Source organism: Mus musculus, chromosome 9 (assembly GCF_000001635.26).
Source record: "Mus musculus strain C57BL/6J chromosome 9, GRCm38.p6 C57BL/6J".
Lineage (NCBI taxonomy): Eukaryota > Metazoa > Chordata > Mammalia > Rodentia > Muridae > Mus > Mus musculus.
Genome location: NC_000075.6, coordinates 51750657 through 51773669, shown reverse-complemented (window position 1 = coordinate 51773669; position 23013 = coordinate 51750657). Strand labels below are relative to the sequence as shown.

Below are 23013 nucleotides of genomic sequence, written 5' to 3'. Positions count from 1 at the left end.
CAAGAAAGAATGGAGACTCCTCAGTTATTAATAGGAAGGGATTCCTTTCCAGCTTTCTTGCTCCTCTTCAGTCACCAAATGTGTTGCAGTTTGTCTCACAGACTGCTAATTTGTAACTCAAGAGAAAGCTGAAGTCTCTGGGAGCAAGACTCACCTCCCTGCAATCTTTATTTCAGGATGATGGCCATGCAAGAACGCTTTAGGTCTATGGGTTATGCGCTGTAACTGCAATGTTCATTCCTGAGACTCACTCTACAAATTTAACTAACTGGGACTGGGGAGACAGCTCAATGGCTAAGTGCTTGGCTGCAAGAATGAGGATCTGTGTCTGGATCCCCAGCAATCACCTATAAAGACAAGCACAACTATGTGTGCAGCCCTGGCTTTGGGACCAGCAGATCCTATGAGCTCCCGGCCTGGCCAGTCTGTCTGCTCAATAGAAAGGCAAGCTTTGGGGGTCAGTGAGAGACTCTGTCTCAAGGTAGCAGAAAGCCAGCAGAAAGCCATCAAGGAAGACTTCTAGCCTTTGCATGTGAACACACACACACACACACACACACACACACACACACACACACACACACGTTTTTAAATAAAAACATGCAGATAAAAGATGCCTCATTTCATATCTGACTGATTTTATCATAACATGAAATTCTAGAGCTACAAAAAAGTTAAGTATTTTTGCTATGTTAGAATCCAGTATTGGGCTACCTTTGAAGAATCACTCCTGGATGGTAAAAAACAAAAACAAAAACAAAAACAAAACAAAAAAACCCCCTCAGACTCAAGACTTCTAAGTTTACTGATGTAACTTTCAGTGACATTTTCCACACATCGCTTTCGACAGTGGAGTTATCAGAGACACAGGAGTTGGAACATTTCCACAGAACTTCGAACTATAGTCTACCTGTGCAGGATATGCCAAGCTTTCCAACAGTAGGCAAGACTAAGCGAGCAGCATGGACATTCAGCTTGGTTTAGCAGCTCCTGAATCTCTAGCTGTCTTCCTTCTATGAAACACCAGAAAGGGGCAGACATCAAGGTGCAAAACCTAGTGAGCTGACAAAATAAGAAGGCTTGTGATAGCTGCATCAGGGGTCACTATTAGTCAGTGTTCACCTAACATTACCTAGGGGCCACCATGACTGCAGCAAAGACTCTTTCCTAGTTGGTTTTATGCAATTCACTTTGCGAGTAACACCAGAGAAGGGCTCAGTGGGACGCAGTTTTAAGCAAGGGCTTTCTTTTCTCAGTACTGAAGAATAAAACTAAAGCCTGCTATTAAGACATTTCATTCAAGGCTGAGTGCCACACATACGCTTGGCTTGGTTAAAGTCGTCAGCTCTTGGCGTGTAGTGGTGGTGGTGGTGCTGCTGCTGGTGTTCTACCACCAAATGCTAGAAACAGATTTGGACCCCCAACAAAATGCATAAAGGGGAAACGGTACAGTTCATAACCGCAGCTGCGACGTTTGAGATGCTACAACTATTTCCAAACTATTTTACTTTGGCTGGCTTTCTATGCCTATACATTTCTTCCCTATCCCAATACCTGCTGCTCTCGTTAAAAAGTTGTTAGCTATCAAGTGAAGGCTAAGGGGCAGCGTGCTGGAGTCTGACCCAAGCCATTCCTAACACCGACATGGCTCTGATATGGGCTTCCATCCACTGTTCCAGGGATGTGAAGGACGAATATGGACACCTCCCAAGAACACATTATTCCGGAAGAATTTAAGTTGTCCTCTGCGTGCTGCAGGTGCATTTGAGAGCTCTATTTTAGGAACCACTACACAAATTTACTGTCTGTTCTTCTGGGAAGCCCCAACGGCAGGATGAGGGGTCCATCGTCTAGGGTAGATAGACTACATTTTTTCTCTGAAAAATCATTGTATCCTGTGTGTAGCAAATAAAAGCAAGCTTTTCAGCTATGTAATTATTGAGGTTAAAACATTAAATAAAGCTATAAAGAAAAGAGACTGACTTCTGTGGTGCACCTACAGGCTAACTGCTCAAACAGACCCACCCTAGGACCTCTGGATTTAATTTCACCCTTTCTGAAATCCTCCTCTAATGTATGGGCCCTGTCCTTTTCAGAGTTAAAGGGCAATTTAAACAGGCCTTCCCTTCAACAGCTCAGTGCAGAACGGTCCATCTGAATACTTACATTTGTTCAAACCAGGATTGAATTTTAATGATCCATTTAATAACACAATTTAATAATTGTTGTGGTACAGTTTTTAAGCTCCCCCTCTAGACCTGCTACCCAATATTGCTATCACTGAGTAAACATCACTATATAAATTTAAATTCAAGTTAATTATGATAAAATCAAATTAAAGAAAAATAAAAAGCAAGTTAGATTTCACCCAGTGAAGAACTTTTGTTCTTAGAAAAACAAGGCCAAAGAAATAAAAATACAGATCATAGACAGACAGGAAATATTTTGAAAACCATATACCCAATAAAGGACTTGAAGACAGAATGTATACAGTACTCTCAAACCTCAGTAATAAAAAAGCTCACAACCCAATGAAAGCTGGCAAATAGATAATTAACCAGAGATAATGTGTGGCTGGTAAATACAAGATCACTGAGGATATGCACATCCATGTGAAGAGGTACTACTGCACCATGATCCTAGGATGACTGACTCACAGAGAGATGCTAGCAGTGTCAGGATGACTGACCCACAGAGAGATGCTAGCAGTGTCAGGATGACTGACCCACAGAGAGATGCTAGCAGTGTCAGGATGACTGACCCACAGAGAGATGCTAGCAGTGTCAGGATGACTGACCCACAGAGAGATGCTAGCAGTGTCAGGATGACTGACCCACAGAGAGATGCTAGCAGTGTCAGGATGACTGACCCACAGAGAGATGCTAGCAGTGTCAGGATGACTGACCCACAGAGAGATGCTAACAGTGTCAGGATGACTGACCCACAGAGAGATGCTAGCAGTGTCAGGATGACTGACCCACAGAGAGATGCTAGCAGTGTCAGGATGACTGACCCACAGAGAGATGCTAGCAGTGTCAGGATGACTGACCCACAGAGAGATGCTAGCAGTGTCAGGATGACTGACCCACAGAGAGATGCTAACAGTGTCAGGATGACTGACCCACAGAGAGATGCTAGCAGTGTCAGGATGACTGACCCACAGAGAGATGCTAGCAGTGTCAGGATGACTGACCCACAGAGAGATGCTAGCAGTGTCAGGATGACTGACCCACAGAGAGATGCTAGCAGTGTCAGGATGACTGACCCACAGAGAGATGCTAGCAGTGTCAGGATGACTGACCCACAGAGAGATGCTAGCAGTGTCAGGATGACTGACCCACAGAGAGATGCTAGCAGTGTCAGGATGACTGACCCACAGAGAGATGCTAGCAGTGTCAGGATGACTGACCCACAGAGAGATGCTAGCAGTGTCAGGATGACTGACCCACAGAGAGATGCTAGCAGTGTCAGGATGACTGACCCACAGAGAGATGCTAACAGTGTCAGGATGACTGACCCACAGAGAGATGCTAGCAGTGTCAGGATGACTGACCCACAGAGAGATGCTAGCAGTGTCAGGATGACTGACCCACAGAGAGATGCTAGCAGTGTCAGGATGACTGACCCACAGAGAGATGCTAGCAGTGTCAGGATGACTGACCCACAGAGAGATGCTAACAGTGTCAGGATGACTGACCCACAGAGAGATGCTAGCAGTGTCAGGATGACTGACCCACAGAGAGATGCTAGCAGTGTCAGGATGACTGACCCACAGAGAGATGCTAGCAGTGTCAGGATGACTGACCCACAGAGAGATGCTAGCAGTGTCAGGATGACTGACCCACAGAGAGATGCTAGCAGTGTCAGGATGACTGACCCACAGAGAGATGCTAACAGTGTCGGTGAGCATGTGTGGAACTGGATTACCATACACTGCTTTTGGAACTGTAAGATCACTTCAGAATAAAGCAACCGGTTTTCTCGCCGGGCGTGGTGGCGCACACCTTTAATCCCAGCACTCGGGAGGCAGAGGCAGGCAGATTTCTGAGTTCGAGGCCAGCCTGGTCTACAGAGTGAGTTCCAGGGCAGCCAGGGCTATACAGAGAAACCCTGTCTCGAAAAACAAAAACAAAAACCAAACAAACAAACAAAAAAACAACCGGTTTTCTCAAAGAGTCAAGTATATGGCTAGTTATGACCTAGTCAATCCATGCCTAGATATTTACTGCTCCCTACTCAAAGCATAGGTCCATGCAGAATTGTGAACGAAGATTCTCAACATCTTTACTTGTAACAGCCAAGAAGCAGAAGCAATCCAATCGCCAGAGGAATGGGTAAGTGAACTACAAACTGAACATCCCTAGTTCCCAACCCTGGCATCCAAAACTGCCTCAAACTCTGAGACTGTCTGCTTGCTGATTAAGACAGAAGATGGACAGTCTATGCCACATCCTGTGATGGGCTGAGGTCAAAATACAGGTGTACTAAAAACAATGAGCAAAATGATCTTCAGATTATGCACGTAAGAGATATGAATTAATCTTATATTGAGATTTGAATGCCGCTCATGAGTTATCTCATTTTTGTATAACCAAACAACTCAAAGTCCAAAGTATATGAAACCTGAAACTCCCATGCTAAGATATTCAGTCTTTATGGCAGCTCATCAATGAAAGGCACAGACACATACAAATAACCACAGGTGGATACGAAAATTACATCTAGTGAAAGGAAGGCAAAAATAAAAATAACAATAAAGGAATTCACTTACATAAGCTGAAAATGCACGCTTAGTCTATAATGACATAAAGCAGACAGGTGATTTCTTGGGAAAATTCACATTTTCTAAGTGCATACATACACCAGACCTTAGATTTATAAATTCTAAATATGTGAGGTTACTGTCTATCGATTAAACTTCAAGAGAGATGTTAAAATCTTCAGGGTACCAGCCACATTTCAGGACCTGAACAGGCACATGTGGTTACTGGCTACCAGACACGAAGGATGGTCAAGCCTCACCATCTGACCAGGTCCCACAGAACAAACAAACAAACAAACAAACAAACAAACCAAACCACACAAATGCTTCAGACCAGAGGGCAGCAAACTACAGGGTATGTTTATATTGTTATTACATGTGTGCATGCTGTATATGGTATGTGTATGTGCACATACACACACCTGCATGCTATGTGTGTGGAGGCCAGAGGACAACTTGGTGGAATATCAGCTCTCTCCTTCCATGTTAGCGTGGGTTCTGGGCATCAAACTCAGGTTCCCAGGCTTGCTCAGCAAGGGTATTTATCTGATGAGCCGTTCTGCTGATCTCCACTACATGTGAAATTCTGCTGGGGCACAGTCAAGCCCACTCACTTAGGAAGTGTCCATTTCTACTTCAGTGCTGTAGAGGAAGAAGTAAGCAGAGACCATAAGGCTGGCAAACCTCAAGTATTTACTGTTTCTTTAAGGCTTGCTGATCCTTCTCTTAAAGGCAAATTCTAAGGACAGGGGCCACACTGCTCCTGTTCCTTGCTTGCCATGACCCAAGGAATGCTTACGAAACAACTGCTATCTAGCAGGACCCACTCTAGTCTTGAGGACACAGTTGGGAGGGAGGCAGGTAATGGGAAAGAAATAAGCAGAGGAGAAAATGCCAAGTACAATGAATGCTAAGACAACCAATAGAGTGGAAGGCCCAGAATGTGACAGGAGGTGGCTTTCATTTACAAAGGAAGGGGGGGGGAGAAGGGGGAGGGAGAGGGAGAGGGAGAGGGAGAGGGAGAGGGAGAGGGAGAGGGAGAGGGAGAGGGAGAGAGACCTCTAGAAGACCCAAGGTTTGCACAACATGAAAAACAGAAAAACCAACCAACAATTCCTTGGGCAGACATAAAGGGAATAACACCAATGCCTAAAATAGGAATGAATTTGACTTAGTGTATGAAAGTGAAGGCCCAGGAGGCTGAAGAACATACAAAAGTGGGGAGGGTGAAGGAATGGGAGAAGTAGAAGGGACCAAGGAGAAGTGTCTGCGTTTTACTAGGCCTGCAAAATGAATCGCCTTCAGAATTGTAAGCAAAATGAATGTCACCATCAATTCAAATGGAAAAAAAACCCACCCATTCTGGCACTGCTAAATGCAGAACGGGTCACAGAAAGACACGAGGGTGTCGTGGGAGTTTCTGCAAAGGCACAGGTTAGAGATGGGTACTGGGCAGCTCGGACTGCACTGGAAGCTGTGCAGGGTGGAGTGGAGAAGTTCGGGACACTTTGGAAGGGTGGCAGCTGTTGTGGTGGGTTGGCTATTGCTGACTGAAGAAAGGTGTTGAAACCCCATCCTAGATGACAGGCCTGAGTAACCCAGAACACGAGTGTTGTGAATTACAATCACGGGGAAAATGCACACGAAGGGCTAACACAATCGCGCCTATGTGCCATCATCCATTCAATTTTCTCAAAAATCTTGGGGGAGTAGAGATGGATGTGGAAATGTACTAGCTCTTTATGTTTTATAACGAAGGACACCATCCTAGAGATAGTGGCTGTGCCCAGAGAACAGAGCATAGGAAAAAGGACACAGCCTCCCTTCCTTTATGGGACAAGTGCGGCTTGAAAATGATAAAGCTACTCTTTAAGGCTCCCTCCCCTCCCCTCCCCTCCCCTCCGCCCCTTGCTAGCATAATCAGTCGCGGGGCGGGGCCACAGTCTTTAGGAAAACAAATGCTTGATTCTCTCCAATTCCTTAGGTTTACAAAACCAAAACGCTTTAAATCTCTGCCAATTGCCTAATGTTCCTCTACCATCCTAAATTAAGAATGACATCCTGACAATTTCACGTTTTATTTGGAAAAACTGGAACACACACACACACACACACACACACACACACACACACACACACCACATACAGCGCGCGCGCGCGCGCGCACACACACACACACGCACGCGCGCGCGCGCACACACACTCACACACACTGTCTCTGAAGGGTGAAAAAACCCACAAGGGCAAACATCAGCCTCCATACATCAAAGGCTGAGCCGCCACTACTGCCCATCCATCAAGTTCACAGACACCCATAGAGGGCTCTGTGACAGGCCCAAGGTCCTTGGGAGCTCACATACATTTCTATACAGCTATCACCTCTCTTCTTTCACCTCCAGCCAAGCCACCATTCTAGTGGGAAGATTAATGAAAAGCCATAAAATCCGGACATGCAGGGAGCCAGTGTATCCCTGTGAGTCTCTAATTATAGTAATGCAACGTTTTCACATTATTTGTTAGGGAAGAACTAGAATGAGCTCTCATCCCAACTTGTTTCCACAGAAGCTGGAGAAGGCGACACCACTGTAAGGAACAAATATGGCCAAATATCTGAAGGTTTAGTGCTGGAGGAAGGGAAGGGGGCACCCATGGCTACAGCACCCAAATCAATTCCCAGGAGCTCAGAAGCTCGCGGCCCACGTGCACTTGCTCCGGGACCTATTGCAGACTCCTGACCTCTATCGAAATCCTCCCGCTGCACCGTGGACCAGTCAATCACCAGCAAAAGCTACAAGTAGTTACCCGGATCAGTCCTTCGGGTGTCAGGGAACAAGGGCGCCGCCCCCACAGGCAAATGCAAACGTCCCTTCTCAGGGGGTGGTTCTGAGCCAAGCCCCCCATGCCCCGCTGGGACCTCCGGAAACTGCCCGCCCACCGCCAGCCAGCCTAGATCTAGGCCGAGTCAAACCTCCGGATCCCACAGTGTAGCCCACGGCACCCATCTCCGACATCCCCTGGAGGCCTTGGGTGGGCGCATCATCCCTCCCCTCCGGGGCCGCCTACCTTCCTCAGGCTGTCGGGTTAAGACTACCTCGGGAGGCTCGCAGGGAGGCACTCCCCGGGTCAGAGATGGAGAGGCAACGGGCTTCTCCGAGACCGTTTCCACCAGAGAAGACAGCGGGGATCCCGGGAGGTGACCCTCCCACCCCACGCGGGGACCGTTAACCCCTCTCAGCACCAGGCACCCGTGGAAGGCGCGAGCCCATGGAGGGGCCCTCCCGCTCGGGCGTCCTCACCTTCTTGGTGCCAGGGCCTCCCGCGATGCGAGACATGCCTGTCAGCGAGGAGGAGCGCCCCGGCTGCGCCCCTAGAGCATCCTGCTGCGGAGACATCGCTTCCATGAAGAAGATCTGCAAGCTAAGCCCAAGCCGAGGACCGGGTGGCTGCGCGGCGCGGTCCGCTCAGGCCGGACGCCGAGCTGCGGGTGCGGGCGGCGCGCCTCCCGTCGGGGCCATGGACCGCCGCCCGCGCCGCGCTCGTCGCGCTCGCCGCACTCTGCTCAGGCTGCAGCAAGCGCTCCGGGCGGCCGCCCGTCCACGTAGCCCCGCCCCGGCCCGCCCCGCCTCTCCGCGTCCGCCCCGCCTCCTCCGCCCTCCCCGCGCCGCCCGTGCACACTGCCGGGAGCGAGCTCTCAGCGCTTGGCGCTACCGAAGCCACTAACCTTGCGAGGTGCCTCCGCGGGTACGAAGCTTTCGCTGCCGCGCGCCACGCGCCGTGCACCACGCACCACTGCCTCCGGTGCAGCTCCGCGCGCCTGTCCGCTCGCTCCCGCCAGCGTCCCTTCCCGCGCAGCTGCAGCGCGGGAGCCTCAGCGAGCGCGGCTCGCTCGAAGGTGGTGCAGGGGCCGCCAGCCTAGCCTCGCTTTCGCGGACTGCGGAAGGGACCCCACCCCCACCCCCAACCCGGTCCCCGCTCCGCTGAAGAAGGAGTTAGACAAATTTGGAAGCCCTGGTGGCATCGCCGGACTTCGGGGGCAATATCGAACGCTTGCTAGCTAAGCCTGTCAGGGTAACCCAGAGCTGTTGCTTTGCAGTCACAGGGAGCAAGCATGGACAAGCAACCTTGCATGTCTGCACCACCAGCTTCGCAGGCAGCAAGCTGCAGGGACCCTGCATTCTGAAGGAGAAAGCGCAATTAAGAGGAAAATGCAGGCAGAAAGGAGGTTGAAACTTGGCATAGTATCTATGAGAAGGCAACAATATGTGGAAGCGTTGATCTGATATCGCGAGCTCAGAACCTAACTTCCTGTAAGTCCAAATAGTGACCCCTCCCTCTTTTTTGGACTAAATAATAATCAAAGGGCAGTTGGAACAGACCAGGGTTAAGTAGTGTTCGCACTTTGCAGGGCTGGCTGCTGGTGTAAATGATACAGTAGGTGGCATTCTTCCCTTGGAATCAGAACTAGTGTGAAAAAAAAATCACTAAGGATATCACTCCGTGATTGCGAGATGGTTACGGATTCTGCTTATTTTTGTGACAAGGAAAAAAGAAAAGAAAAGAAAAGAAAGGGGGAGAAAAGGAAAGGAAAGAAAAGAAAAAAAGAAAAAGAGGTTTCTTGCAGTTTGGGCGGCTATTGGGGCAGGTTATAAGGAACAGAACTCAGGTGGGCAGTGTTCCAAGCTAGGGGATGCTGTCCAACACACACCCACAAAGACACACCTACACAATCATCCAAACCTAAGATTGTTTGTTGTGGAAATATAAGGCTAATTTTAGTCACATCACACTACATTGTTAAAAGGAAGCTTAATAAATCTCATATATATGTATATACATCTGTGAATCAGGGGTGCTACAGCTGTGGTCCTCGTGCAGAGAAGGGCTTTCACCCACTAATTTATAGGTTGTGCTTAAAGAGGGCTTTGCAGTTCTGTTCATTCACTTGGAACCACCCCCAGGTGCCTTAATCTCTTAATTCTTTGGTGAATGGACACCCTGGCTTTTCTTAATCTGCCTCATTTTTGTTTGTTTGTTTGTTTGTTTGTTTGTTTCAATTCTTTTATCTCCAAATAGTTCACTTAGCCCAAAGAGTCACAGCCATCCAGACATTCTTGTTCTTTGTTGCCACCTGATAGATACTAAGGCAGTGTCTAACATAATAAATGTTTGTTAGTTAAATGAACTGAGAAGACACACAAATGATATAAGAAAGATGCAGAAGAGTCAAGACAGAGCTGGCTGTCATTCAAAGAGCCCCATGGACTATGAAGTATCTCTGTGATGAAATAGCCAGTTTCCCAAATCAAGGTACCCCCTTTTCCCCCAGCAAATGTGGAAAACTTTCACTGTTCATTTTGTCTTTTTATTCCCAAGATGAAATAGCTTGGAACAGCACAGAAAATTGCTCTCTCCACGTTAAGTTTCGAGGCAAGGCTACTCAGGAAATTTGGGTTTGAACAGCCGACAGTAGAGACACATGTCTGTCTGATCACAACACTGCCCTGCTAAACCATTATTTGGTTCCTTGCTGTGGAATAAACCAAAAATGTCATAGTACAGAATGAAAGACAGACCCCCCCCCACACCCCACCCTCACTTCACTTTCTTGCTGACTCTTATGTGTCTTTGCTTCTCACCCTGTTCTCTGTCACCTTGAAATCGTCATACTTTCAGAAGCCCACTAGGACTTTGGACTTGTCCTTCGTGTCTGGGAATTTTCCAGGCTACGTCTCTACCCTCTTTTACTTTACTCCGAAATGTCTAGTATCTGGGGCATAAAAGGTACCTGGTGAATCGTCCTGGAAATCTTCAGGACTGTCAGAAACCGAGAGAAGTCTTCCTAGGTTTATCTCTTCCCCAGCTCCAGGCACCCAGGCTTGAGAGTAGCTCCAGCAATTGCAACAGGAAGCCTTTGCTGAGTGTTTGCTCTATGGGAGACTATGAGTATTTTACAGATATAATTAACTCCCATCTGTATCAGATAGGGTGGGTTCGTTTATTCCCCCACTCCACATAGAAGACAACAGCAGGCCACGAGGACTTTGAACAGTGATGGTAACTTAGAAACTGACCATGCAGCTTCAGAACCTGCGTTCTTCTCAACTACCTGGTCTGCTTTCCGTGCTGCGGAAAGCTTTGCTTCTCTGAGTAACTCACACCACACTATACCAGTGCCGTTTGCTCTACTTGCTTTAAGAGGAAAAGTTGCATTTTTCTCTTCTCTATACCATGCACCCAAGCATGCTGCAGTAATTTTTACAACCTTTTATATTTGAATGGATAAACACACTATTATATACAACCATAGGTCACTTCCATCATTCTGTCTAGTGTGAGGGAGATGTTATACAGAGGAAGACAGAACCCTGGACTAGTCCTTGTGTTGTTTAGACGATGAAAACCATTTTCTATTCACCAGGATCCTTATGCTGTAGGCAAGTGATACCAGGACATGAAACTGATGATAAAGCAATTGAAGCGTGGGAAGCACAATGCTAGACACAAGCAGGATGCACCTAAAATACTGTGAGGCAAGCCTTGAAGCAAAGCACTAGCATCTGGGAAGCTCCAGGAGCAGGCCTGCAATGGACACTAAGAATAAAACCAGCATCTTGCCAATCATCAGAATGAATAGTAGTGAAAACACAAATACTAAAAAACTTCATGCGATGTTTCTTCATATGTAGGACGATTATACCAGGTGCTTGACGAGCTGAAAGGGATAGTCATTATAAATACAAGATGCACTTAGCAGTCATTTCCACTTTGTATCCAAATGCCCTTGACCCACAGTGGAAACTGATGGCCTGAAGTGGGAGTTCAGATATGCATATTTTAAAAATATTGTGTTGCCAAACGTTAAAGTCTGCATATTTCCATATAATTCCAAGTTCTTTAAAAATTTAAGTTCTCTGAGAAATCATTTGGGTCTATTATTTTATGTAATCCCAAACCCTTATGGTCACCACTGAGAACACCACTGGGAAAGCAATGGAGGTGACAAACTGTGGAGGGGAGGAAGATAAAGCATTTAGAGAAAATGAACAGTGCTAAGTGGGTTCATGTTCAAAGTCAATATAACGGTTATGGAGAAATAGTGGCTGACATCTTAGGCTGCAAGAGGTGAAGGTGCACCTGGAAGGGGGAGGGAGAAAACTGGGACTTCTCTTTATAGATTAGCTGTGGATAGAAAGGAAAACAAGACAACCCTCATCAGAGGGAGAAGGAGTCTGTTTATCACCAACACAGTAGGCAGATCTGCTACGGGTGAAGAAGGGGAGAGATGCTAATATTCATTTATAGAACAAGGTCAGAGGAAAAACGCTTATGGAAAGATAAAGTGACCAAGAAAGATAAGACTGGAAAAATACCTATTATTTTTATGAACAGCAGCAGCAGCAGTGTGTGTGTGTGTGTGTGTCTATCCTATCTAGATCAGTTTAAGCGATATGAATGGGATGGGTTTTACAAATGAGAAAGAGCCCTATAGTAAATGTACATGACTCTTTGGAGGTGTGTCTGGGTTGAAAGAGAAAGCAGAAACTAGAGAAGAGAGAGTGATCTGAAGGGAATCAAGGAGGGCCAAGTGAGTTCACATAAATACGGAAGGGAAGGCATTAGAGGTGACACAGCCAAGTGAGTTCACATAAATATGGAAGGGAAGGCATTAGAGGTGACACAGCCAAGTGAGTTCACATAAATACGGAAGGGAAGGCATTAGAGGTGACACAGCTGAAGACACTGGGGCCAATGGTGCAGGACAAACAACACTGATTCTATTACAAAAGATAAGTAGGAAAGAATTGTGGGTAAGGCAGAAAGCTTGGCTAACACATTGTAAGCAAGGGTACTGCATAAGGATTGAGGCTAGGGATTGAGTAAGCATTTCTACATCTTTGGGGATCAGCGAGTTCTGCAGAGAACAGAGGGAAACATATGAGGATCAGAGAATAGATGGTAAATAGAATGCTTTAAATGGGCTCTGAAGAATGAGCAAGGTCAAGACTGTGTTGCCCGCATATTCACAACCCGAATGAATTTATAATGGACTTACCTTCACAAGGCAGGGTTTCTCTTTGGGGATTCTGGAAAGTGGACTGAATTCATTCAGAGAAAAGGTTAGTTTGCCAAATGAGTGGGCATAACAATCGAACAGAAGAATTGAGAATACTTGTTACAGAGTCAAAGCAGCAGACCTTGACCTGGGCTTTCTCCTTGAAGGTTACTGGCTTGTCTTTCTTCTGGTGTCCACACCAAAGTGTTTTGTGGCCTTATTTCTTCCTCCACCCCACCCCCAAGTCCTGGAAATGAAAATTTACTCTCATTTATTCTAGTAATCTTTGAGCTGTGTCTGGTTGTGGTCATACCATATGCTTGCATGTAGTGCTAACTAGTTCCTTATTTCTATCCCAGTTTCACAACTGGGCATCCAACAGACTCACTGATTTGTGAACACTTACTTCATTGGGTGTAATGTTGAGGTCATTAACTTCTTATCACCTCCATCCCTCACCTATTCTTGGTCACGCCTGCCTTCATGTGCTTCATAGTTCAAGCTCAATAGCTTAGATTTCTCCCTTTTTCTTTTCTTCTCTTTTCCTTTCCTTTCCTCTTTATTATTACTTTTATTTTTTTTAGTCTAGCTGTATTCCTGCTCCTGGTCCCCCCTTCTACAGTACCTCATCCCATTCCTCCTTCCCTCTGTCTCTGACCACCCCCACCAGACTTCCCCACTCCCTGGGGCTTCAAGTCTCTCCAGGGTTAGGTGCATTAAATCCAGTCAAAAGAATCCCGCTTACCTCCAGACCACTCACAGACACGGCGTCACACCTTTGACCACCAAGTCGTCTGTTAACTTGCACATTTGAGATTTTTTGTTTTTGACTTTTTCTCTCAGCCATACCCACAGACAATGTCTGAACTACCCCTTAAAACTTTTCTGCCCCCTTTCATGAATGGGGGACACTGAAAAGGGAATTCTTGCTGTTTCCTCAAAACCTTAAACCTAGATTACATTTGAGTCCGCAATTCCATTCCTAAGTATATACTTCCAACAATTTGAAAACAATGACTCTAACACAGTGATTCTCAACCTTCCTAATGCTGTAAACCTTTTAACACAGTTCCTCATGTTGTGGTGGCCCCACACCATAAAATTATTTTCATTACTACTTCACAACTGTAATTTTGCTACTGTTAATGAATCATATTATAAATATCTGTGGTTTTTGATGGTCTTAGGCGACAACTGTGAAAGGGTTATTCTACCCTTACATGGTTTTGACCCATAGGGTGAAAAACATTTCTCTAGCAGGTACCTGTACATCAGTGTTCTTAGCAACATTGTTCAAATATAAATGTGGTATATAGGTGAAATAGCGTACTATTTGCTCACTCCAAGCAATGGACTTTTGATTACGCAGTGCAACACACATCATGTTAGGTACCAAATGCAACCTGCAAATATCCTCCCAGATCTTCCTGCCTGTATCTCAGGGGTGCATTCTTGTTCCTGTCTGACCTGTAGTTAAGCTTTCCCCATGCGCTCAATTCTGTATAGCAAGATGGTACAGAGGCTGCTTCCTGCAGTCCGAGTGTCAGCAGAGTCTTGTGCTTGAGATGCTTAGAAGACTGATCAAGATCAGACACGAGGCTTTAGTCACCTTTTGGTTGTAATCTCTCAAGAGGCTATTTACACAGTGAATATAATCCCAGTCTAAGAGGTTTTAGACCATAGAGGAAAAAGGATCTAGAGAAAGGAGGGGGAAAAAAAAGAAAGAAAGATTCTAATGGGGAGATGCTTGGAACCAAAGCTAGAAAAATAATTTGGGGAAAGAATGTGAAGGATTGTGGATTCTAATAAAAATGTATACATTGATTTTTCTAGGAAATGCGGAAGGAGACTGACATCTGTGGAGTCCCTATTGTATGTTAGGTAGGCTGCATATACATCACACATAATCTTCAGTGATGCCAAAGAGGTAGTATTATGATCCTTTTTAAAGAATTTCATTATGTACATGTGTGTGGATCTGTATGGGAATGTGAATATGACTGCCAGGGTTCATGGGTGCCAGAGGCATTAGATTACCCTGGAGCTAACTATTAATTATAAGTTATAGAAAGTGAATTAGAATTTGAACCCAAATATGATGGATTCCCAAGCCTGGTTAGACTTTAAATATGGACTATCAGAAGTACCCCAGTAATGCTCATACCCAGTCACTTAGTGGGACATAGCTTTGCAGGATAATGCTTTGGGCCTTAAACACTATATTAACATTTGTCATTCTGCCACAGACCTCAAGACACGTCCAATGACTTGCATTTTTATGCTTGTTACATAAATGGACAGCTTGGTACTAAGGGGTATTAAAGTACTTATCGAAGTCCATGTAGCGTGGAAATGCAAGAGCCAGCATCAAGTGTAGGAGCCAAAGCCCATAATTTTTATCACAAAATCTGATGGCAATGTTTTTGATTTTCATGACCACAAACTGAGATGCATCCATTCTCATGGAACATGTGACTTTAAGTATCCTACTTAGCTTTCTTGCAGGCCAAAGGCTTATCATAATCATTAAATATATCTCTAATCCTAGTATCTGTATCTATATCTATCTATACACATATCTATGTATATATCTTACAAAAGCAACTTGATTGTTTAACAAGAAACAGAAGAAGGCAGAAGAAATGCATTTTTCATCGTATTTTAGATTGCTTCATGAGACAGACAAAATTAATTTACCAATCATTTGCCCTCCACTGTGACTTTTTCTTGCCCATTCTTCAGGGGAAAGCCCTATCTGTGACACTTCTCTCTCCTCTGGTGTTTCCTCTGGTTTTCCCTAGGTGTTTGATCTGACTGCATGTTTGTTAGTTCGCTCTACATACTTGTGATACAGTTCTCTGTAGAGGTTTATGGAAATGAATCTTTCCAACATTATTCCTCTGATTCAGGGCTGTGTGATACCCTCTTCCTCTTAAATTACAAATGAAGGGATAAGGGGATGATCAGAGGGTGAGAACACTTGCTTGACAAGTGTGAGATTTTAGACCGCCAGAGCTCACGTGAAAAACCAAGTATGGCTGGCCCTGACAGTTAACCCAGCATTAGGGGAGGGGTGGGGGGGGTGGAGACAAGAAGATCCCTAGAGCTCACTAGCCACACAGTCTCCCCAAAAATGTAAGCTCCTTGTCCAGCGAGAGACTCTGTCTTAAGGCAGTGTGGCAGAGAGTCTTAGAAGAAAGCCATCAATGTGTTGCTTTGGCCTCTGCATGCATGGGAACACCCATTCTCTCCCCCCCGCCCCCCGAGTGTGTGTGTGTGTGTGTGTTTGTGTGTCACATAAACCCACACACATACCCCATACACACACACACTCCATAACATAAATAACCACTAAAAGAACAACCTTTACATATTTGCTACAGACAATGAAAGAAAATAATTTGCAAAAGTGCTTATTACTTTAAAAATAGTAACAAAATAAAAGGAAGTTTGACAAAAAGTTAGATGAAGACATTCCAAAAAAAGTGTTTCGCTTTGCAGCATATTTTAGAAAGCACGCCATATGCAACATTACTCCCTTAAGATTCTCTAGGAGAATATAGAGTTTCATAGCCAAGTATGTTTTGGAAAGTCTGCTCAAGTGACACTGTACATTACTAAACATGTATATGAGAAGCTTTGATAAACTTTGCAGTTTAAAGAAAATCTACTTAATCTCTGGTTAATCTTTTTCTGTCTTACCATAATCAATGTGTTAATTCCAGCCTATCAGAGATGGGCATGGGGTAAGGGGGGGGTTATCCCTCCCTTAATTACTTGCTTACCGTTGTTTCCCCCCGCCCCTTGGTTCACAGTACATTCAAATCTTTTACAGTTTTTTATTTAAAGCTTTTTCAAAACTATTTTTTTAAGGAGCAATTTTAGGTTTACAGTAAAGAAAAGGAAGGGTATAGAGATGTCCCTACTCCCACATTTACAGCATCCCCCATTGTAACATCCTTTACCACAGGCGCATGGCTAGTACAACTGAGCAGACAACAGCCTCTAGTTTACATTAGGGCTCACTCTTTGTTTTTTTTTGTTTTTTGGGTTTTTTTGGTTTTTTGGTTTTTTGGTTTTTCAAGACAGAGTTTTCCTGTGTAGCCCTGGCTGACCTGGAACTCACTTAGTAGACCAGGCTGGCCTCGAACTCAGAAATCCGCCTGCCTCTGCCTCTGCCTCCAGAGTGCTGGGATTAAAGGTGTGCACCACCACGACTGGCTAGTGCTCACTCTTTGTGTTAAGCATTGATTTCTTGTTTCTCTATTGCAGTGTTTCTCAACCTATGCGTCACGACCCCCTTAGGGGTCAAACAACCCTTTCGTGTGGGTCTCATATCAGATATTTACACTACAGTTCATAACAGCAAACTTAAAGTTACAAAGTAGCAGCAAAAATAATTTTATGGTTGGGGGTCACCACAACACCAGTAACTGTATGAAATGTTTGTAGCATTAGGATGGTAGAGATCAACTACTCTATTGGTTTTGTTTTCAGTTCTACTGATTTTTGTATAAACTCGTATTATTTCTTCTCTCTGATTAATCTGGGTTTAATTTGTCCTACCTATAGTTTCCTTAGGCAAAAGCATAGTATCAATTTTACATCTGCTCTCTTTCTATTATCAGCACGAAATACAATAAGTTGAATTTACTGCATCCCACAAATTTTCATAATTGTTTTCCACTTTTAACTAATTAGAGATATCTTTTTTTCCCATTTTTTATTAGGTATTTAGCTCATTTACATTTCCAATGCTATACCAAAAGTCCCCCATAGCCACCCACCCCCACTCCCCTACCCACCCACTCCCCCTTTTTGGCCCTGGCGTTCCCCTGTACTGGGGCATATAAAGTTTGCGTGTCCAATGGGCCTCTCTTTCCAGTGATGGCCGACTAGGCCATCTTTTGATACATATGCAGCTAGAGTCAAGAGTTCCGGGGTACTGGTTGGTTCATAATGTTGTTCCACCTATAGGGTTGCAGATCCCTTTAGCTCCTTGGGTACTTTCTCTAGCTCCTCCATTGGGAGCCCTGTGATCCATCCATTAGCTGACTGTGAGCATCCACTTCTGTGTTTGCTAGGCCCCGGCATAGTCTCACAAGAGACAGCTACATCTGGGTCCTTTCGATAAAATTTTTTTTTTAAAGATTTATTTATTTATTATATGTAAGTACACTGTGGCTGTCTTCAGACACACCAGAAGAGGGCGTCAGATCTTGTTAGGGATGGCTGTGAGCCACCATGTGGTTGCTGGGATTTGAACTCAGGACCTTCGGAGGAGCAGTCGGTGCTCTTACCTGCTGAGCCATCTCACCAGCCCCAATTAGAGATATCTTAAATTTTCTATTGGGACTTACTCCTTGATTCACATGTTATTTAGAAATATGCGGTTTAATCAGACTTTCGTCTTTTTCTATTGTTGTTAGTTTAATTCCACCGTAGATCTGAAGACACTTTGCATGTCTTGTAGACTTTTACATTTGTTAAGGTGCGTTTTATGGCTCTGAAGGTAGCCTGTCTTGGTTGGTGTTCCATGGGACTGTGAGAAGAATGTTTTCAGTTGCTGGATGGTGCAATCTAGGGATGTTCATTATTTCCTGTGGACTGAAGGTGCTGCTGGACCCAACCATGCACTCACTGATTCTCTGATTGTGTCCACTTCAGAAAGAGAAGTGTTGAAATCTCCAGCTCTGATGTATTGATCTCATTTTTTTCTTGCAGCTGTATTTATCACTGTCATCATCATCATCATCATCATCAGCAGCAGCAGCAGCAGCAGCAACAGCATCCTCATCATTATTGCCCCAAATAGTTTGGTGCCCTGCTTTTAGGTACATACCTATTAAATAGTGTTTCGTCTTCTGGAAAAGTGACTCCTTTATTGTAACACAATATCCTTCTGATAAACCTTCAATATCCCTGATAGTTTTCTTTGCTTTGCCCTTTGCTTCATCTGAAATCAGCATAGTTACTCCTGCTTCCTCTGATTGGCATTAACTTGAGGGGTTTTTCTTCTACTACTAATTTTTAATCTGTATGGGTTTTTTTTTGTTGTTTGTTTTTTCTTTTTGCTATGCAGCTGAGGCTGATACAGAACTCTCATCCCTCCTGCCTCAGTTTCCCAAAGACCAGTGTCTTTGCATACAGTGTGGCCTTTTATAGATTACATACAGCATGTCTTCTCTTTTAGATAGACTGATGACATCATTCAGGCACTCATTTGAATTTTCTCTCTTTTCTCTCAAATAACGCCATATTTATTGCTTTATGGTAGTGAAAATACTTGTAGCGAAATAACTCTAATGCCTCCTCCTGCTTGCTTCCATTCACTTTTCATAGGTGTGCACATATCTGGTAGCTGCATCAATGTAGAATATAGTATTTTGCATAAGCTGGTTCTGATAATTAAATATAAAAAGTGTCTTTACTTATTTCTTCTTCGATGGTTGGCTAGAAATTAATAGTTTTGGGGAAAGGGATTAAAAAGCTTTCGTTTGTCTGAACTGCTTTATCTTATAAAATTGGCTTATACAAACAGTTTTTACAAGACTAATTTTTTTAAATGAAGAAAAATAGAAGTTAACTTGTTAAATCTATATAGTAGCTCTCTAAATAAAATCTTATTTCTTCTTATACTTAATTTTCTATTTCTAAAATCTGTTAACAAAAGATTAAAAAATCCCTAGAAATTCAGTGAAACAAATACCTTGCATCACTTCTCTTCGGGATGAAATTTAAATTTGAAAATAAAATTTGTCCTAAATTCTAAATTGTAATAGATGAACATTTGATAGGTGTTAAACGTGTAGACAATGTCCAGTGGCAGCTTAGAGAGAATCTGGACCCAGAGGGAAAGCTAAGCCAACAGGCACTCAACAGATGCTTGCGATGCCCTTGCTCTGGACCAAGGTTTTCTCCACAATATCTGTACAGGATGGGTAGTAAGGGTATTCCTATTTTCAGAAGTTAGGATGCTAGGATTTTATGGTTCCGAGTCACTTGCCGTGACTCTAACTTAGGCTGCCTGACCTTGAAGCTCTTTATATGCCTCCTCTCATGCAGCCTCATAATAATGCTGTGGTGGATTCCTCCTTCGAAGATCTGGAAACAGATGAAATAATAAAGATAAAATTATTTTTCCAAATTATAAGACAGGAATGGATTCAAGCCAGGCCTGGCCAATTCTACTGCTCCAGGGTTTCCAGCATGCCATTTTCCAGTATGTGAGTGTACAATCACACGCTATCACAGGGACAACCTTTTATAATGATTTAATAATTCATTTGATTTTGGCCTATTCTTCTGTCGTCATCTTTTCCCTGGAAAACATGCTATATAGGGAAAAAACAAAAACCCACTGATTCCTATGACTTTCACTGCCCAATTCAATTTTATGATCTAGTAAAACACACCTGGGGCATTTTCACTCCAGATCAGAATTGAACTTTGTAGCTACAGAGTTTATGGTTCTGCATGCTTTCCAGAAAGAAAAGCAGTTGGATAAGGGCAGGGAACACTGGGTCTTCACAGCACCACTGAACGTTGTTTTTCTACTTAATTCTGCAGCAGGAGACAGCTTTTCCTGAGGAAAACAAAATGAAACGAATGCAATGAGTTCTAACTTGTAGATCTCCTCAAAGTCTTCCACTCACTTCCGTTTCCCCCCACATCTTCTCTCCCCCACCCCCCAATGCTTACTTTAAACTCTACAAAGAAAGCAGATCTGGAGATGTTTTCCATTATGGTTCAATGGAGCAATAGCCAAGTGCTTGCGATTACTGACGAAGAAACACAGCACAATGACAGCACCAGTTGATATGACCATGTGGACAGGAAAATTTCACAGAGCCCCAATCTTCTATGAAGAACTACAGGCAATTAATGACTACAGTGGAAGAAGAATCCGTCTTCTCTAGTGACCCTGAGAGATTAATCCAAGTGATCTGCCCCAAACACTACATGGACTCAGCAGACTGTATTTATGGACACACATTGTTTCTATATAATATATATGTGTGTGTAAAAAAGAAGTCACGCATATGAGGAAGAATGTGGGGCACAGAGTCATAAACATGAGAGGGAGGTGGAGAGAGTGAGAAGGAAATGATATAAATACAGTACTCATGGATGGAACTCTCAAAAATTGTAAAAAGCAGAAAGTGGCTTTGGAAAGGCAACAGGACACTTTTGGATGGAGTCTGTGAGATTAAAAGATTTTTCTATGTTTACAGAATTATATAAAGCATATTGTCAGGGTGCTTCTGAGATGATCAAATCTGGGGATATAGGTTTTATTTTTATGAAAGAGACCAAAACAGCACTTAAAAAGTAATACTTTGGCTTTATTCTACCTGCTAATACCACCCTAAAGTAACAGGCCAGTGAGAAAACTGCCCACTATCATTGGGATTCATTCTGTGGTTTTCTAGAGGGAGGCATACAGTTTCTAAGACCCATAAAGCTATAGACAACAAAAACACAGAATTGTATTTCTGGAATTTTAAAACCACAATTTTTTCGTTGTTTCAGAAAAATGCTTAAATTTGGATTGTCCAGGTGGATCCAGTGTGTCACTAACACCAAAGTGCTAATGACTCTAATGTTTGATTTAGTGATGTGGCACTTTTGTTTGATAATATTGTTAGAGTTTCTTTGCTAACTTATTACTTTTGAATTAACTTAAAAAACGTATCCAATATCCTAGTGAACACTGATGGCCTGCTTCAGGAGGGTAACTGCTCTGGGTTTATAGCTTTGAAAACAGGCCCTTCTCTGGGTAGCAATTAACCTTGAACCTGTGTACCTCATTACTTTTTACACCTACAAGAAGGCTGGACTAAGAAAAACATTGCAGAAACTGGCCTCTGAATGGAGATATTTTATAGTTGACTTAAAATATGAACCCTAAAAACTGTTGTATTCGAACTGACTATGGCCTGCAGGATGGCTCGTGTGTGTGTGTGTGTGTGTGTGTGTGTGTGTGTGTGTGAGAAAGTGCTTTGCTGTAGACTCATGACTTGAGTTTTATCCCTTGGATCTAACATGCTGGAAAGAGAGGAATGTGTTCTAAAGGTTGTTCTATCATGGAAAATATGTTTTACACACACACACACACACACACACACACACACACACACACAGAATTTTGAAAAGAGCCAAGGAGATAAAAAAAATCACAGTGTGTATATGAAGGAGAGAATATTTTGTAGTCCCTATATATTTCTGACATTTTTAATCTACTATATTGGATCTAATAGATTTGAGTGCCTAGAATGTAAAATTACTAATCTTTAAATTTAAAAGTGTACCTTTAAGAATCTAGGTTTATGAATATGTAAGAAAAATTATTTCTAAGAATCATTAGCAGAAAGCAAAGAAATGGCATTTGGGTCAAAGAATGAACTGACCTGCTTCCTGGAGCCACCTTTTAAGTGTGTAAACACTGGTAGATTACTTAACGACACCAAAATTCTATTCAAATATATTTAGTTAGTACTTAACCTCAAGGTTTATTGAGCTGCTATATATGAGACAAATGTAGGTAAATGCATGTTATATAATGAACAACATCCATGCAAATGGCCTTTATTATTGTTATCTAAAGCTTAATATAGAGGTGGGTGTCCCTGAAACTTGAGACCTATGTTGGAGCTACAAGTTAATTCTGGAGTGCTCGATGCTCTAAGCCTTGTGATAACCCTGTCTATACCCCCGAAGGGAGAAGACAAGGGTAAGAGCGAAAGGAGGGACCATCATTCTGCTTATCTTTCCCACGTCATACAAAAAGTCCTTCCACAAACCAGAGATTATGAACATAAGGGTGAAAGGATAGAAATTCATTCCTCTGCAAATTAAACCTGAGAATGCTTGGCTTTCCTATGTGAGCTGATGGTTAAAACACGAGAGGTTGTCTTCGGTGATAAAATGCCGTAATGTTAAATTACTGGCAGGTGTTACACCTCAGGAAGTGGAGGCTGATGAGAGAAGAAAATGCCAGTGTTGACACACAGAAATGTTTGAGTAATCATCAAGGAATAGAGAGAAATAAAATATACACGCACACTTAAGGAGGTCTTTAGCATATTAAATTTCACAGAAGTGTGCTTAAGCATGTGGCATTGCTTAAGGGCTAGGCTCACCAGGTCAGGCCATCAGGCGGAGCTTTTTGTTTGCATACTGTGTGTGGCAAAGGAGG

General features: G+C 43.6%; 1 protein-coding gene and 1 long non-coding RNA gene across 3 annotated transcripts in view; one reads left to right on the top strand and one right to left on the bottom strand.

Moving 5' to 3' along the window:
- The window catches only part of Arhgap20 (Rho GTPase activating protein 20), an 87709-nt gene extending 79390 nt beyond the window's left edge, over positions 1 to 8319 (bottom strand). Inside the window, exon 1 of the mRNA NM_175535.4 lies at positions 8059 to 8319. Coding sequence (NP_780744.2) covers positions 8059 to 8163 — 105 coding nt within the window. The 5' untranslated portion in view covers positions 8164 to 8319. The remainder of the gene's footprint in view (positions 1 to 8058) is intronic.
- Gm40520 lies at positions 8242 to 21046 on the top strand. 2 transcript variants are annotated; one of them, XR_870739.3, is made up of 3 exons: positions 8242 to 9069; positions 18540 to 18649; positions 20385 to 21046. It is a non-coding gene; the product is annotated as a predicted gene, 40520 (long non-coding RNA). The 2 variants fall into 2 exon arrangements; XR_003948165.1 differs by having other exon boundaries at positions 8243 to 9069; positions 18540 to 21046.
- The last annotated feature ends 1967 nt before the right edge of the window (positions 21047 to 23013 follow it).